General features: G+C 41.8%; 1 protein-coding gene across 4 annotated transcripts in view; it reads right to left on the bottom strand.

Annotated features, from left to right (window-relative positions):
* Positions 1–16,980, bottom strand: part of MYOZ1 (myozenin 1) — a 19,927-nt gene extending 2,947 nt beyond the window's left edge. Inside the window, exons 1-4 of one of the 4 annotated variants that reach the window (XM_026851716.1) lie at positions 13,664–13,831; positions 11,452–11,553; positions 9,681–9,862; positions 1,017–1,251 (exon numbers count right to left, since the gene is read on the bottom strand). In XM_026851716.1, the coding sequence (XP_026707517.1) occupies positions 1,017–1,251; positions 9,681–9,862; positions 11,452–11,527 (493 nt within the window). In that variant the 5' untranslated portion in view covers positions 11,528–11,553; positions 13,664–13,831. Of the gene's footprint in view, positions 1–1,016; positions 1,252–9,680; positions 9,863–11,451; positions 11,554–13,663; positions 13,832–16,843 lie in introns of those variants that run through there. The other 3 variants (XM_026851719.1, XM_026851718.1, XM_026851717.1) reach the window with 3 other exon arrangements.
* Positions 16,981–18,760: the final 1,780 nt, after the last annotated feature.

The following is an 18,760-nucleotide window of genomic DNA, read 5'->3' as shown; positions in this document are numbered from 1 at the left end:
CCCCCTTCCTGTGTAAAGGACTCAAACTAAGTAATTTAGAGGTAAATTGGTTGCTAGGTTGAAAATTAAAGGCAGTTGGAATTCATCTCTGCAGTAAAAGCTATGGGATGATATTAATCCTCCCTCTCCTTGCACACAGAACTAAGATAACAATGGAGAAAAATCTCCTGTAAAACAGAGAGTCTACACAGATTTCTATTTCACAGGGATGCCCATAAATATAAAAGCTTTTTTTGATATAAAATGCACATTCTTCCAGAATGTAAATGAAAAACCTTGGATTTTAAAAGTCACTTGTGGTCACTTACAACAGCAGTTCCTGGCTCCCAAGCAAATTTGCTTTTTCTTGTGAAATCCCATAGCAACTGTTAAAATAATGACTTCACCTGCTGATTCTCATACAAGGGATTTGGTTCTAGAGGTTTCTGGCCAAACTAAACAAAGGGTAAAATTAAGCAAAGACTAAATTAAATGAAAAATACTTCTAGTTGTAAAGATAATGCTTCAGCAGACCAGTGGTGATTACCAGATAATTTTTAGAAATATTGCTGTTCCTTCTGAAGATTATACAAAAATTGCTGTTTGTTTAGGTGGAAATTTTGATTTGAAATCAGGGCTGATATACTCGGGACTGATGTGTCAGGTCAGACTACTGACCTAAAGAGCTAATACTGCTATCTCCAGTAGTAGTTCAGAGTGAAACCCATGAAAGGAAAGGGTATGCCATAGTGGCATACCGCTGTATCAACCTTAGGAGCTCAGTAGTCACATTTCCTATCATTTCTTTCGTCCAGCCAAGGAAGGTATTTCTGCTTCTTGCCTATGACTGAGCAACAAAGAAGCATGCAAACAAAACTGTCAAGCTAAAGACAGTTCAGCTTTTCTAGAGTTTGCAATGGAACTTAGTTTGGAAGAATTCATGTTTTAGTCAAATTAATTTACTTGTTTCTAAGAGTAAGATTAGCACAAGCTCGGATAGCTTTAGCTATTTCTTGTTCTTGCAGAGAGATACTTGCCTTTTCCAGTATCATCGCCTCCTTCTCCATGACTTCCAGCCAATTCCCCTGCATGCTCCCCTTCGCTGCCCCTAGGGCCTCCTTTGCTTCCAGGCCTAGGAGGAACAGCGGGATACTGCTGCTTACTGGAGCCATGCTGCCCAGCTGTCACTCCTCCTACCATCCGCCCGTGGGCATAGCCATGAGCATTTTCCCCGTAATGCCCTCCTGGTGGGATGAACTTCTGAAAGTGATCCTAGGGCAGGACAAAAGAGAGTAGGAATCCTTGTTAGAGGACATGGTCCATTCACATTTGCAGAGTTCGGTCCCAGAACACGAACTCCCAAGTCTTCATGATGTGGCCAGTTTTGTGTCTCAGTCACAAAACCAGTGGCAGAACTTTGTGTGAGTTACTCTCTATATTCAGTATAGGAGCTGTTGTAGAACAGAAGCAAGGGCAATGGAAGCACACCTTTTAATGGACACCTCATAATCATTTTGTATGATCAGAGTGAGAAGAGAGGGATCTGCATATTGCAGTCCCAACAGTGATCAGTATGAAATACAGGAGGAAGGGAAAAGAAATACAGCTTTTGCCAAAGCAGGTAAAGGTCCAGAGATACATTAGCTAACCTGTGGGAAAGCAAGCTGGACAAGAAATAGGAAGTGGTTTAATGTCAAAGTTAAGATAGCCCAGCAAAGTCAGATTCGTTAGTGTGGGAGCTAAGTGTTACAGGGCACCAGAACAACAGGTACCTGTGACAACATAAAAGCCTGGAAGATTGCCCATACGTCTGTTTTCCAGATATATATATAAAGGTCTGCATGGGGAGGGGTATTTACATGTTGAGGAAGACTGGAGAGAGAGCAGCCTGGGAAAACATGAAAGACTTCCTGGACACCACAAAAGGAAAATGACAAAAAGGAAGAGTTTAGTTTGCAGCAATATGTGCATTAATAAACCAAATCTAACTAGCCACAAGGCAAGTAAGAAAGCTATATCCAATAAAATAAAGTTGCTCTTATTTTGCAGGCCTCTCCCCAGTCCAGGCTGGAAGGCACAATCCCTGCAGTACACAGTGAAAGAACAATCAGTCCGTGCAAGATTTATAGACTCTGTGGTGCCAGCACAAGGTCCTGTCTTTGCACACAGCAATTTAATAAATACTTGTGTGGAACAGAAACTGATATATGTTCAGAAAAATGTTTTATGTATTGGTCATAAGTGAGATCAAACTGGACTCCTATCAGATATAAAAAAAGTATTGCTTTTGTATTACAGCCCACACAGCTGTATAATACAAGTAACATGGGTTATACACCACATATGGTCTTTCCCGCCAGACTAGGGGACTGGCTGCAGATGTGCAAAGATGTAACAGATACAGCTGAAGTGAATGAATCTGTGGTTCTTCCTGCTGCAATTCTGCTTCTGTAAATTCATCTTAGGCAATGGGAGACAGAAATGCCAAACAACCTCAGGCCTGGCTCTCACAGAATTGAGGCCTTCTCAGGGCTCTTACACCTAGTACAGTTTAGCAAAAAGCAGCTTTCCAGACTGTAAACAGGCTTCCAAGGCCAGCTGTTCCATCAGCTAAAAATAGATGAGAAGTGAAAACCCCACAAGGTTCAAGGCAGAATTATCTAACCCTCTGCTCCCTGTGTCTCCAGCAATAGTGTCCAGGGTTTCACAGCAGGTCACCAGGCTGCAATCCAGGGAGGGAGCCAAATGCAGCCTGAAGTGGCAGAGCTGGTGCCCCCAGGGCCTTTAGGGACTGCCTATCCTTCTCCTAGCTGTAGGGAATTCCCTTTTTAGGAACAGAGGAGATAATGTTTCCCCGAATGTTGGCAAGCACTGAGAGCTGAGAGGATTGTGAGCATTAAGCTGTACACAGGAGATAGCAGGGCAATCTGTTCAATTATGCATGGGAGCTATGTTGCTGTAAAAAGGCAAACTGAAAAAAAGGGTATTTTGAGGGCTAGGAGTCAGAACGAGGTTATTCTTAAAATGTTAATATATATGCAAGGTTAATGAATGCTTCTACTGATTTGCTCAGTAATTTCAAAACAGGATTTGCATCTGGTTTCCTTCAAGTTTCACACGTGCTATATGCCCTTCCTGAGAATTAAATGCTTATTTCTCTTTTCCTCTGGTTACTTATGTGCACTCTCCTGAAAAAAAAAAAAAAAAAAAATAACATGAACTACAGTAAAAAGGGCTGGTTTGATTTTGTGCATAGCAGTATTTAATATGACCAGGAAGGGGCATCATTGTCATCTGGTGTTATTTTAAATTGCAGTATTACCACTAAGCAAGAGAGAAGTTTCTCTGAAACACAAGGTCTGCTTCAGGAAAGCCACACCTAAATCTTATTTAGCTGCAAATGAAATTAGTTTGATAGTCTCAGGCTAGTTCATGATTCTTCATGGACCCACTGGGAAAGTATCCTATGTTCAGCAGACACCTCTGTTCAGATTGGAAAGATTTACTTTCCATGCAATACCCCAGTCTACGCACCTGCTAGAATAAAAATGTAGTTTTCTTTAGTTTTGGCCACCACAATAGATGGTCTTAGCTCAAATTAACAGGAGGCAAAGGCAAATTGATCTTTTTGAAATCTCAAATCTTAGTGTATTCAAATTAGCTCATTCCAAGAGAGCAGAGCTCCAGAATGACAGCCTAGCATGAGTCCTGATGTAGTCAAAGCTGGGTAGATGGAGCTTTGTCTCCAGTATTTACAGCATGCCTCTGGTCAGGGTGTCTGGAGTGAAATACATCTTATGACTGAGGGGAATGCGTGTCTTGGGCCATTGCTAACAGCATGTGGAGCTTTTATGTATATGCATATTCACATCACAAAACCAGCCTTTCAGTTAGGGTTGATTGGTGGAAGTCCCAGGAGGGAAGCTCAGGAGTGTCAACTGAGAAGGATGATAAATAACCTTCTCCTCTTCCCTCTGGGGGCAGATCACACAGTTTGTCTGTGGTAGCATCTGCACTGTCTGTGTGTTGCTGGAGGTAATGGGTGTTACCAGTCCCTGAGCATCCCTAAATCCACTATAACAAGAGAGCAATTGTGGCAAGTTCATGTGATCTGTAATCCCCTGGGTTGGCTAAACAAATTTGGCTCATATCTTTGAAGTCCTTAGTGCTAGCAAGAGCCTGATCCTGCAGGGTGGGTGCCTAGATGCATGAAGTCTGAATTCTCTAGGGCTACTGCCTGTGTCTCATGAAAAATAAATAATGAAAGATGATCCAACTAATGGAGCTGAGATCTCTAAGTATCTCAAGGGCCTGACGTCACTGCATGCAGTCCCCAGGAGGAGACACGGTGTGCTCCCCATCAGCTCCTTGCTGTGCCCTAAAGGGAATGATTGAGGCCACCAAATGTGTTTCTATTTCCACCTCACTGATAAAGAGCTTCCCAAAGGTTTGATGCCTATGTGGTTACTAACACATCTGAAGTTACTGTGACTGCGTCCTCTCAGTGGCAGCCACTCAAAAGCTCCTTAATGGTGGGATGGGAGATTTAAAATTCAGATGATTGGAGAGTGACTTTGGCTGCCTGCTGTTTTTGTCAAAGTGTGTGCCTCTGTCCTTAATTTGGAGTTGCATAGCCTTAAACCTAGGATTCACTTTAAAAAAAAGATGAAAATAAAAAGTAACATCAGCTGTTGAAGTGTCTTAAGCTATGTTTTTTTAAAACATGCTTCCCCAAGAGGAGAGGTTGAGCTTCTGCTTTCTATTTCCAGGTCTACTTCTGACTTGCTGTTTAATCTTAGGCAAATTATTTTTTGCCTCTATGCCTGAATTTAGCCATCTAAATAATGGGAATTTTTATCTCATACTACCCAAAATTATTTATATCTTATTTGTATATTTTATATTCTCCTTGCTGCATCTGCTTTGTGGATGAAAGAAATTGAGTTTCTGAATTTCAGTCCAAAGTTTTCTCACAGTGCTTCAACAAACTGCTGGGGAAAATAAAAGGCTCTTCCTCTCTGCCATTCTGCTCTTTCCACACCAGTCACCTTCTTGATTAAGAAGGCATCAGATTTCATGTTCATTCTTACACAGCTTTGGGACCTCGAGGTCTTCTGCATTAGACCAATTTCAGGACAGTAAGGCTCATTTTGTTAGAAAAGTTATATTTCATCAGGCTCACTCCACTTATGTCATAACCTGAGACTCTGGTATCTCAGCTTGCGGTTATCCTGTAATGTTTGTTCAAGAGGTTTAATATTCTCTGCAGAACAGACTTCCTAGAAAGAATGCTTTACCTTACATTTTCTGTTTAACCCTACCACCAACGATCTTGACTGGCATTCTTTTAAGATTGGCATTCTTCTAAGGGGTAAACAGAGCCATCAGTGCACACTTGTGCATTAAACCAGGCAGTTGCATGGTAACATCTCTGTTCCTCTGTCCTTATGCTTTCCTTCACACACTGTATCATGTCTGGCTATTTAACATGTAAGATCTCTGAGGCAGGTTGGTTGTGTACTTCTGTCTGCTGTGAAGCACCACTTTTGGTGCTGTAACATAACCACTTCCATTTTCTTCCTGCCATCTCTGCTTACTCCAAGTTCTTGTTCAGCAGCAAAATTAATACTCAATTATCCAGGAGAACAGTAATCCAATTCTTTAACCCTTTTTCACTTCTTATGTTTTGTTTCACAGTTACTGTCTGAGTTTATATGAAGAGACCTCTTGTCCTGAAGTCCAGCAGAAATTACTTGCCAACACATGTACAGCTTGTTTTCATACAAGCATTGCTAAGATGTGGAAACTCCATTTATTTTAACTTGTGGGCAAGTCTAAGAAAGTATCAAGGTTGGGTTTTTTTGTTTGTGGGCCTGCATTTTTTTGGATGTACTACTGGTGATAATTGTCTATACAGATATTGATTATTCTACCTTCTTTTAAGATCTTGTAGGTAAAGCAGAAAAAGGAAAAAAAAAAGTCAAATCAAGTCTTTCTATAAACTGTCTCCTGCATGTAACTCAAATAAGGCCACAGGTTTTGACTAGCAGAAAGACTATTTTTAAGGATCCTCACTGGAAGAAAAACAGCATAACATCAACACCCAAAAAGCATAACTATGATTTTGTTCTCAGTTTCCACTTGATGATAGCAAGAAGGTCTTACACAGAGGCTCCCAAAGCAGAGGTGGGATCTTGAGAGGAGTTAGGGCAATAATGAGTGGGGCTGTAAGGCTAAGACATGCAGTTTCACATGATCTTGATGGATTTGAGACCAAACAAATTTAGCATTATGGAGAAAAGGTTTGTGAACTGCTGATTTATTAATTGCTGAACAGTGAAGTAGAATTTAGAACATCCAGAGATAAGAATGAGACCCTCTCCATGATTTTAGGTGATTTGTTAACCTACCCCATGGTTCAGTTTCACCATTAAAAAATAAACGTGGTAATTTTCTTCATGCTATAGTTAGTCAGATGCTATAGTAATAGAGCACATAGCAAGATAGTGTTTCATCATGGTCTTTAGTCAATAGTAAACTGCATCTTGCAGCTTCACAGTGAGGTTGATAATATCCTCTGAGATGTGGAGAAAACCACAGTTTCTGTGACAGGGTGGCACAGCCTGGTGTGAGGAGAACTCTGATTCACTAGACAGGGCTCAGCAGAGCTCAGCTTCTCCAGCACAGCACCAAATAAGGATGTCACATGAACTCTCCCTGTTTGGCAGGGTATCAGAGTGCCAAAAGTGTCAAACTCAGCCCTCCCTAAAAAATTCACTTTGTACTACATATTTGCAAGAGAAGAGGGTCACAATATTAAAACCAGCTCTACAGTAGGTAGTGCATTTCATTTTGCTCATGCTGGGAACGGTCAGTCCTTTTGACTGTGGATTTAGCTATGGTTTGCCTTTAACTGGAGCTGCAGCAGTGAGAGTGGCAGGTTTTCACTTTTGCATGGAGCTGTCTGATGTTCCTACACATACAATAGGCAATGTTTTCTCAGCTGAAAGTAGGGACAGTGGTCAGATTGTCCAGTGTCGTTGGTTGGCTGGAAAGAAGGAGAAGTAGGAGAATTGATCAATGACATGTGGCTTCTGAGATCTTCTGCCTTGTGTGGAAGGTTTATGGCTATAGCACAGGCTATTATGGGACCCCTTATATAGTTTGGATTTGTTTTTAATAACCTTTCTCATTTTGTGTGTTTATACTACATTACCTTTCTGTTAAACTTTTTTCTGGGGAAAGAAACAATCCCAGACCTTTCTTCCCCTGCTTTGCTCAGTGTGTCCTGACAATATTCTAAGACAGTTAAGAAATCTATGATATAAAAGAGAAAACACAGCACCATCTTTAAATCCCTTCACTGTCCTACAGCCTTAAAGGCACAAAGATTTCTTTGGGATGGGGAGCAAATGATGTGAAAATTAACTTGGAGGGGGAAGTAACTGGAAGTAACAGTAGGAATTCTTTACTCTGACATTATCTTCCTCCTAGAGTTCCCTTTTGTTTAAGCCTTCTTTCCTGCATCCGCCTTTGAGCAGAGCCAGGAGCAAGAAAGGAACAGAAGGCTAATCAAATATTGCAGTCAAAAGGGCTTTTTGACGAAAGTTATTTGGATCTGAGGTCAGGCACTGTCCTGGTAGTTTGGAAGATAACAGGGAGGCCACAGATCTGTTGCCTTTACCTGCCCAAGAGCAACCAGCTCTCCAAGAAGATGCCTCAGTTGCTGCAATCACTCAGCTTTTCTTCTCACTGTTCAGACTGCCAGCAAAGGTGCTAACTCATGTTGGCTGTGGTGATGAGAATAGTTGTCTACGGAGGCAGTGGACACAGCCTGGCAGAGCACACAGGGCAGCCAGCAAATGGCAACAATTATATTTGTGATCCTGCTGAGCTGGCAGCAAGCGAGGGCTCTAGGGCACACTGAAGTCTTCCTGCACTGACCAGTGGAGATTTGTTCTCTGTACCATGAATGTGGAGAAAAGAGCCCTGAAATTGAACCATGGAAGATTTTAAAGCAGAGTACCAGCTGCTGTTTGGAGACCATGCCATTGTTCTCATACAGCAAAGCCATAAACAAAATCCTTGGCTTGTTAAGTTCTTGTCTAGCCCCCCAGTACATTTCTCCACAGCACAATATCTTAGTCTTGCTCGAAGAGCTTGGTAGCAGGCATGTTCTTACAGAACAGAGGGAGAGATTTACTACAAAAAGGGTATGGAGTGGAAGTCAGATGCAGATGAATAAACAAATTAGGAAAAATATCTAAAAAGAAACTATTGTTATCAGCCTTTGTAACACCAGTCTTGGAGGGACACTTAAGGCCTTAAGTGACACCCTTAAATTTCTGAAAGTTTGGATTTCATACTTTCTATTCCCTCACCTTATTATTTTCTCAGTCCTCCTCACTGCAGCACATTCTGACATATGATCCTGGCCCTCATGTTTTAGGAGCTCTGAGATTGCTGAGTATTTACAAAACCAGATTGAGTTTCTCTAGGATTTTCATCTGAAGAGTCCAAAGTTCAACACACTATTCATTCTCACATCCTTCCTAGGAGATAGCTCAATGAAGAGATGAACTACTTAAAGCACAAAGAGATGAAGAAAAGTCCCCAAGTCTAACAACACCAGATACGTTTGTTATATCTCTGGTCTGTCATTCCTGATCTGTAATCTGACCTACTGTTGAAATTTTAATAACTTTTTTTTTTTTTTTTTTCCCCAGGCATCTTTCCACATCTTGCTTCCCAAACTGTAGTTTTTAAGAGTGAAATACAAAGATTTACTTATTGCTGCTTTTGAAACCATCAGAGGGCTAAAAATTAGCATGTTTTTGTTTGGCAGAACATTTACTTCAGCTTGAGTTTTATTATTTTGCTTGAGTTTCCTTGCACTAGGAAATAAATTCCAAATTTTAAAGAACTTCAGAAGACAAGATGCTACATCAAAATGCATAGGAACCTGAAATGTTTTCTATTTGTTTACTGAACTGCTGACAACCATATGAAAGAAGAGTTTAATTTGTAAAAGTGTATTCAGAAGACTGTAAACCAACAACTAACTGTAGAAAGAAGTACAAAGAATAAACAACCATATGAACTCATAGGAAAGGGAAAAAAAAAGAATGTCTGAATGATACACCTTATCTGATAGAAAAATACTTTCGAAGAAAACAGATGTAGCTTCCAGCAAATAAACTGAAGATATTCCAGTGTCAGGTTAAAGGTTTTTCTCTGAATTTTTACTTACGGAATTTCTTGCAGAAATGAACTGAGGACTCTGTCTAGCAGGAAGCATAAAAGTGTATCCTAGGTGGGACCTGAAGTCAGACCTGAATGGATCATTTCCATCTTGCAGAGAAGAAATGGATTGAGTACAAAAACAATTAGTCCTGCCCTCTGCAGCTCTGAACATCTGCCAAACATGCAGTCCTCCCTCATGACTCAGTACTGAATATTCTCATGCTTCTGCATGTGTGATACCAATTTGCAAAAGGAAACTAATGCTGCTGCCAAAAAGAAATAAAACTTGTGTGTTTATTTAATTCTGGCTTTTTCCTGCCCTTCTCTGCTTGTAGATCCTTCCCGTCCCTTGCCCCCAGTTGCCCATGCACATACGGAGAGAGGAGAGCTTGGGCACACTCCATTGACATTTCCCCTGGGTGTATGGAACAGCATTTTAGTTTTAATCTCCAACCTACCACAGAATTGTCAGTGAAGGCATCAGGGTTATTCTCATAAATGAACTTCTCCACCCTCAGCTGACGTAATTTGAACATCTTGGATCCTTTGTTAGTGAGGAGAGAAAGCTCTTCTAGCATCACATCTCTGGGGATGCTGATCTTCTTCCCCAGGTTCAGCTTGGACACCTCTTGTGGCATGACTGCAAAACATGAAATGGGATGCTTTAGGAAGTGCTCTGGTCCAAGCCTCTTTTCCGTTTCTTCCCAGCATCAGTAGTGGCTTCAAAGCAGCCAAATTTACTCCTAAATTAAGTTTTTAGGAAATAGCTATGCACCACATTTTTACATTTACGAAACTTTGGATATAGATGGATGGACTTCACTCTGGATTGCAATCAAGGCAAATCTGCACAGAGATGAGTTGCATAAGGGTAAAGCTAGATGAACATGTCCCACATCTGAAGCATCTCAGTCCTTACTACTGCCTCAAAATGCACCACTGCCGTGTCTGGCTACTGCCATACACTCACCTCCCCTCTGCTGATGAGGCAGTCAGCTCATTAGATGAGGCAGTCAGCTCTTTGGATCTTTGGCTGACATGTAATAAATACAGCACCCTGGAATGCTTTGGTTTAAACATTATCCTGAAACCATGGCAAGATTCAATGTTATTATATATTTTTATTTGTTTGTTTTAAAGAGAATTTTTAAAGGGAAGGGTAGTTAAGTTCTCTTCAAGTCAATATGCTGGTTACTTGATAAATCCTTTTCCATTTAATTTGGTGGCACCAATTCTCCAGCAAAGCAATGGATTCAAACATTTTCAGTGTAAGAATCTTGCAGAAATGAAGTAAAAGCTTTTCATTCAGAAACAAGCAACTTTTCCTAGGCTTTCTTTTTTTCTGTATTAAACAAGGTTAAGACCACTTATCTACCTCTACATCGCATTTACAACAGAGAGTGAATCTCCATCCTTAAACTGGTATAAAATTGGTATAAGCCCATTCATTTTATTAGACATTCTCTGAAGAAATTACTATTTTTTTTTTATATAGCACAGAAGAAAATGCCCTTTAACTGAAAATTAGATTTTTACTTGCCTACTTACTTGAATAAAGAATTATGAACAAACAGAAATATACATACCTGTACACTTGCAAAGAAGTTTCTACAGCCCTTTTTGGGGGCTGAAGAAAGGGACAGCACTGAATTATTACTTTTCAAAACCTCTAAAAACCTTCCCCACAGTGTCAAAAGTAAAGAGAAGGATATCACAGTTAATTAAAAGTCACCCTACATAATACACAGGTGTTTTGTAGAAAGAAAAGTGTCCCAAGTAATATTCTTCCTGGTGTATTAACCCCTCCAAGAGACTGACTTTTTCAACTAATGAATGCTGGAATCAGAGGAATTCTCTCACACAGATGAAAAACAAATTAGAGACAAAGATTGTAAGAGAGAGAACAACATAGACTCTAACTAGGCACTGCTGTACTAATAGCTGTAAAAGATAATGTTCTCTTTCCATGCACGCTGGTGTGCCTCCAAATTAATGCTGCAGGAGAGTATGCATTTATGAAGTCTTCATAAGTGCGTGAAGTGTGTGTGCAATACTTTTGGACAGTAAATCAGAAAATGTGTGAAAGGTGAGCTTTAGTAACATTTGTGGCTCTGCCTCCTGATATGTTCGCTGCATGTCTTTGTCTGGGGATTGAGTCAGTCATAGTGTGAAATTTTAAAGGCTTTGAAATCCAAACAGTTCTCACATGTGCACTTTTGCATATCTTACCTTCGTGTGTCAACTTCCCAATGAGTTTAGTGGACTTTTTCCTTTTAACAGGAGCAGGAGTCCCTGCAAGGGGCATTCCCACAAAGGGTTCTCTGCTTTGCTCTAAAAACAAAGGAAATGGAGAATGAAACAATGGAAAGGTATTTCTTACCTCACTTTTAGTAGCCATCTACAGTTAAGAGATACACAGCCTTCATTTCACACACAGGTTCTTTTCTATCCCTTCCACATGAAGGAGCTAGTGAATGGTATCATCCCATACAGAATATCATCAGCAAGCTTTTGTGGTGTTCTCTGAAGACTTAGCATTATGACACAAAGTATGTCAGCAAATCACAGCAGAAACATTACCAAGGTGACATATAGCATTATCATCCAAAACAGGCATTTTGATTGCAACATGGGAGTCTCCCAGCACCCATGTTTGCCCCAGTGGTCATCTTGTGCTGCAGTAACAGAATGAAAATTTGCCCTATCATACCATATTATAGTACCATGCAGTTATCATTAGATGTTAGTATATATTTTTGTATAAAGATTTTGGGTTATTTGGGAGCATTTTGAATAATGTGCAAGTTTGGTTTGAATATTTAGACAGACCTATTAAAGTTGGAATAAGTATTCAGAAAGCCACTAGACTAAAAGTTCTGGGGAAAAAAAAAAAAGAAAGATACAAAACAAAACCCTAAGTATTGTCTTTTATGACTGCTACTGTTTTGTTACAGAAGGGCTGGAGGAAGAAGGCACAGGCAAACGCGTTAAAAGAAAAGTTGTTCACCCAATTTGTTTGAAGTCACTTGCACCTGTATCTTATGCATTGATCTTATTTGCATATAATTTTGGAGGGGGGAGGAGAAGGGGGAGATTTCTTCTGGTACAGTGTTCCCCATCTCTGTCCTCAGATAGGATGAGAGATCTGTACTGAAAAGTCAGGGAAAATTAGGTGTAATATCAGCAATTCCACTACAGGCAGCTTCTCAGAGCTCTTCTTGGGGGTTATCACACATAATGTAATTAGGGCAAATGTCTTGCCTTCAACACTGTCCATGCACAAAAAACAGCATAAGGGGGACAGATCCTCACCTAATACAGTACCATACAATGAGCAAAGACCCATTGACTTCAGCAAAAGCAATAACTAACCATCTCTGTTCTTGTGCTTCTTTGCACTTTAGTTGCTTAAAATTTCAGAACTGAAGACATTGAATGTTATATTTTAAAACTAGCAAGCAAACAGCTGGCTCTAGGAGTTTGTACAGTACCCTTGTTGTGACCAAGACATTTTTATCTCCTATGTATTTTGCAGTTTCATTTCACCATTGCTCCTTTTGCAACATGAGTTTCATGTGGTGAGGTGATAACTGCTAAAAGAAGCCCAGCCACAGCAAATCAGCTCCAATCACATTGGCAGATACTCTCTTGGATTAGTTTTTCTTTCAGATTTCCAAGCTTTTCTTTTCACTGAGATGCTGCCTGTGTAGTTCACATGATAAAAGAACCCATCCTGGTGTATTCCCAAAGCAAGCGTGAGCAGGTGCAGCCATAAAGCACGCGCCGCACATTCTTCTCGAGCAGCCGGACATCTGCTTGGCTATATAAAAGAAGCAGGCCCAGCTTGACAGGAAAGGGGCAATGCTGCCAGGAGGCAGGTGGTGGTTGAGGAGGGGGTGGGAGGTTATGGCCCATCTGATGGGTCACAAGACTGCAAAACAGAGGGAAATCATCTGTACGCCCCAAACGTAGACTCCCTGGGGCAAAACAGAAAGGGCTGGCCCTGGTGGGGAACTGTGCTTCTCTAGCACACCCCATCCCAAGGAGCAGCGAGAGCAAGTCTGTCCCATTCTGTTGTCATCTTTTACTAATCCAGTGGGGTTGGGGAGTGGAAAACCTGCTGCGTGCAACTGGTCTATGATAAGGAAAGAGGCAGCAGTCTTTCACTATGGACAAAGTCCAAATCTATGCTGGGAGTACTGCTCCCCCCCACCATGGGGAAGCTGCTGGACCCTCAGTCCCCATTCTCCCCATTACCCCATACATAAAGCCAGGGCCACAATTATCCTTTTCTCCCGAATTCTATCCCTTGGTTCAATTCCTCTGCCTTTTTCTGCATCAGTCTCTGCAGCAGTCATTTCCTTGGTTTTGCTGCAAACCAAACCAGTCTTTACCCTCACCAGCACCTGCTCTAAAGTATTTTGCTGCCCAGTCAACTCACCTCAGGCTTGCAGTGCCGGGCTCAGACCAGCTCACGAGCCTGCCCCAGAGCTCGGCAGTGGGCTGCTTCCTCCCAACCCGTCTTGGGCGCTGCTGGGGAGGCTTGCCCAGCAGCCCTGCTCACCCAGGTTGCCTGGGCGCATGCAAGCTCTGCCCAGCACAAAGTGCTGATGCGAAGTGCTGTGAATTTGACTCCTGAAGGCTGCTCACACAGGCATCCTGCAGTTATTAATAGCCAATGGCCCAGAGGGCAGAGTCTCGTATAGCACTGCAGCCAGCTCCAAGGAGAGGGGTAAGGAAAAGGTTGCTTTTCAGGCCTCCTGCTCTCACTGCCTCAGTTCCCAGGATGTCCAGGCACTCCATAGATGCTTCACTTCTCCCGCCTCTCTGTTCAAATCAACATGCCAATCCCCTTCCTCCTTCTATTGTATTTTAATGCAATTCATACAACCTTTTCAATATTCTGTTTGCCAGTAGTGCCTCAAAAGCTCTCTTGGGCCTTGCTCTGTTTTACACCTTCCTTCAAATAATACATCAAAAAGCACAGAAGAAGAATTGTAGTCATGAAGCAAAAGGTGATAGGAAAACCACAAAGTTTAGAAAAGCTATTTCAAGTTTTAGGAAGTAGCTGTGTAATGTGTATGGAGAAACCCAACAGAATCAAATAGCAAGGAAGAATTTCTTGATTCACAACAGAAATAGGGTTGATTGCCTGCATGTGGTGCAGCTTTTTATATGCAAATTACTTCGTTTTTTTAGTTCCTGTTCATTATGAGGAGACTTTCCCTGTTTTTTCCCCCATACTCTGTTGGGTTCTAGTTCTAGGATGACAGGAACATATCTCATTTTACTGGATTACTCAAAAATGCACATACCTTTCACCTTCTATGTAAAGCAGAAATTGTACAGAAAACACTGTCTTCCTACTTCACATTGGATCAGAATCAAGTTGTTCACTGAATAAACCTATAGTGTAGTTTGGGAAAAAAAAAAAAACAAAACACAGCTGTGATTGTAGTAGAAAATCATCTATGTGGAGTATTGCAAGCAAGTTTGAGGCTGACATAAAGGTACATCAGGAGACAGTAATTTTCCCCTTTTCTATAGATTTTTTAATTGGTTTTGCCTGCACCAAATGTGTATAAAACTTCCCAGTCTGATAAGTGCATTGACAGCACAATGAGTTAACCCCCAGTACTGTTTGGAAGACCCTGTATGAGTGCTGTAACATACCTATGGGCAATAATCAGCCTTTATACCTGCTTGGAATCAGGGCATGTATAGCAGTCTTCTGTCCTAAAGTTTCCCATCTTCTTGCTTGCATCCATATAACCACTAGGTATACCTCACATTGTGCCTATAGGAGAGCTCTTATTCTCCCTCATTCATATCTACTGTAACACCATGCTGTAAGCTTTCCACTATCTAAAGAGGGTTGCATCCTTCACTGAGCCCAGCAGATACACCAGAATGATACATGGGGCCTGGACAGCCTGGATCCTGCCCTCACACTCCCATGCTGGTGATTTGGGAGTAACTCTCTGGAGCTGTGCTGGGGTAAAACAGGTGTAGGGGGTAGCACAATTGAACTGTAAACACCCATTGCCTGCTCTGGGCACTGTCACAGAGCTTCACACCTGGTGCAGGCATTTACATCTGCACAAAGCTGGAGTGTGTCAGATACTACTATCACAACTGACCATCTTTCCACAACACTGCATGGTGCAGGTGGCCACAGAGGCACAGGTCTCTTGGTGTTGGCCAAGCTCTGCTCACTGCAGTTTGTACAAAGAGTATTTTTTGACCACATTTGTTTCTCTTGGATTTGTTTAGCACCATGCTGGGCATTTGCCCAGAGTGCCCAGTGCCTGCTGTCAAGTCCAGCTGCGCTTTTTGAGATACTGCTCTCCTATTCCATTCCCTGCATTCTAAACCCAGTTTATCAAGGGAGCTATTGCCTATCACAAGGTGATGGCATGTAGAGGGGGAGCACAGTGAGAACAGACACAATGTGCTGCTATATTGCTTAAAATCAGCAGTCCTTTGCCTCTCCTTTCTAGAAGGCATGAGGTATTTACCTCTTAATTTTAATGTTTCTAGCTCCATTTTGATAATCATCTAAGAAATTAATGTAATTTATATTATGGGGCGAGAAGCTAAGAAGTTCAGCTAACACTACGTGGCACCTTCTTGCAGCCACTAGAGTGATGCTAAACTGTCTCCTCTCTACTTGCTTCCAGCAGCTGTTTGGAGACCAATTTATAGCTGCTGTATTATTTCTCCAGTCATGTCCTTTGCTTTCCTGAGCACAGATTAAACCTTAGGGGAACAGTTTGTGGCAGATGGATATCATGTGGAAACCTGCTAGATTTGGGGGCATGGTGTAACTCCAAAAGATGATGTAGCAGGGAAGTATGTCATTCTTCCCTGCCACGAGCATGAACTGCTGCTCCTCTGCCTCCTCCCACCCTAGGGGTTTGCAGCTGCTCCAGCAGACAGCTGCAGGGAGACAGGAGCTGAGCCGGCTGGAAGGGAGGAGAGAGCCCCATGGCTAGCTGGTAACTGGAGGTGAGCAGGAAACGGATATGAGCCCTCTTAGAAAACTCAAAAGGGACTAGAGAAAAGCGATAGCAAGTAGATAAAGGAAAGGCATGTCTAGCATGGTGTATGAGGATCAGGATATGAGCAGGTGTATCCAGTGATCAGGACAAGGAACAAGGCACTGACAGCAATTCAGGGTGAGCCAGTTGCAGGAGACAAGTCTCCTCTGTGGATCCCCATCCCAAAGGACAAGAGACAAGCAGGGTTAGTGGCAAGGCCAGTGATCTTGAAGTCCAGCTTCAAGGACTGATAAGAACCACGGTGTCATGGGAACAAAGTATTTGTATGCCAAGTCAAGGTCTCATGTGAGAAGTAGGCAAAGTGGTGAAGAACTGGAAATGAGACAGGTTGAGCAGGCATATGAAAGAAAGTAAGCTAGAAGTAGAGAGTACAAGGGTAGGATCTTTATCCAGGGCTCAGAAATAGTATCTGGAAGCTGAAATGATGAAATGGTGAGATTCCTTTATTCCCTAGATGCTGGTGGGTAGTTTTTAGATGCTGGTCGGTAGTATTTAGGTTCCTAGACCAACTACTGAACTCCCCAGAAACTCCAGTAGCAAAATCCAAGGTTTAGACCCACCTCTTGCCCAGGTTTTTCAGTGCTGTTGTGCCTGTGGCTGTTGCCAGGCTTAAATTCTGAAGAGAGCTTGGCCACCTCCCCTTTGAAAGATGATCCGTACTCCTCATTCAGTGCTATGTGAAGTCCTGTCCTTGCAAACCTGATCCTCCAGAGGTTATTTTCATCTGCATGTGCATGTATACATATAGTGGGTGAGACACAGGACCTGAGTGCATCTGGAGTGTACTGCACAGAGCCTAAGCCTTGAACCCAGAAGGAATGTAAGAGACGGTTTACCCTATTAGTACGGCACCAGGATTTATAGGATGATTCAGATAAAGCAGTCTTGAGTCTGACACTTATATACCAAGGCACATCTTTAACTAAGATTCTCACCTCCTACTCTACCTTCAAATAAAATTATATGTCTCCATTTTCAGTTACCAGGCTGTGAACTAAATCCTGCTCCTTTCTCCTCTCTATGCATAGTTTCTCCTGAGAGATAGAAATGTCTAGTTCACTCGTCTAGACATGTCAATGGCAGATCTAGCAGAGACTTCATGTATGCCCAGACATGGTATCAGGTTTAGCAGCTCAGTGGCTTTTTCCACCAGGAGTATTGTACCAATCTGATATCTCTGCCATTAGTAATACAATGAGTTCAGCATAGGTAAGAAGTCATGTGGGGCTCTTACTGCTGTTACCCACTCATGCTACTCAGTGTTCAAGGTTTTAAATCATTATAGGCCTTGCTTGATAAGCTGTTTTGGTTTTGGTTTGGTGGGGGAATTTAGCTGGAGTGTAGTGAGGTTTGGTGGCTAAATTCAATCTTTGCTTGAGTACATGGAGTTTCCACTTAGGTCAGTGGGGTAGTACATATGCTGCCTCACAGGACATTTCAGCACTTCAGGGAGGAGTTTTTAATCTTTTAATTTTTAATACAAGGAACTGTCTGTATCTCCCTGTGACCACCTCCCTCTTTCCAAATATACCCTTTGCTTAAGTGGCTTTAGGAGCAGCCTGCATAAATCTTTGCTTTCTCATATTTGTATCTTCAAAATTAATTCATTTTTGCACTGTATTCTTGTGCACCTAATTTCAAATAGTCTAACTTCAAATTGTCGATACCTGCAAAACCATTTCAAGAGCAGTAAATGAGATCTGCCTCATTACATAGTGCTAGATGAACATAAGCAGTAGCTAAGACAGGCGTCAGCAGCAGAGCCATCTCCTGAGCACATTTTGATCATGTGGAAGTCTGGCAAACAGCATCAGTCTGGCAAATAGCCTTCACCATTTTAATTTTCCAAAGATAGAGAATTAAACCTTGACCCTGCTTCCCTTTTTCCCTGGAGCCCAGGCTGACCTGTGCTGAAAGTATCAATAAGCAGTGGATTTCAGCATGATTCAATCTGTTCTGAAAAACTTGCAAAACTCTTGATTTGGCTTTTTTTCTTTTTCTGGTTGTTTTTTATTTTTAAATATATATAATATTTGTTATTTTAAAATATTTCAGACATGCTTAATCTTGTCCACTTTTACACAGACATCAGGAAGACTTGTCAGTAGTTTGCAGCACCACTGTAAGAGAAACAGTTAATGCCAGGCTCTCTCTAAGTGGGCTTAATGCACGATGAGATGTAGGACTGGAACAGAAATATGTAGGATTTGATCACAGAGCTGGAGTGTGTGCTGAAATAGCTGGTATGCCCATGGTGTGTTACTTGCTGGGCAGCCTTTATGCCATGCTACCACCCAGGAATCTCCTCCAAGCTGCAGCAAGCTTCTCACTACGAAAAGTCCCTGGTATGAGGCTGGCCTTCTTTGGTATGTGGGACTGAGCGGCACTGTATGTGAACGCCAAAAGGGGATAGATTAGGAAGAAAGGATTTCCTAAAATTTTAAACCCTCCAGATTTAACAGCACATTAGGTGAATG

This window comes from Athene cunicularia (assembly GCF_003259725.1).
Source record: "Athene cunicularia isolate RWA chromosome 6 unlocalized genomic scaffold, athCun1 chr6_part1, whole genome shotgun sequence".
Taxonomy (NCBI): domain Eukaryota; kingdom Metazoa; phylum Chordata; class Aves; order Strigiformes; family Strigidae; genus Athene; species Athene cunicularia.
Note: the sequence above shows the minus strand (reverse complement) of the source record. Positions and strands in the feature narration are given on the sequence as shown.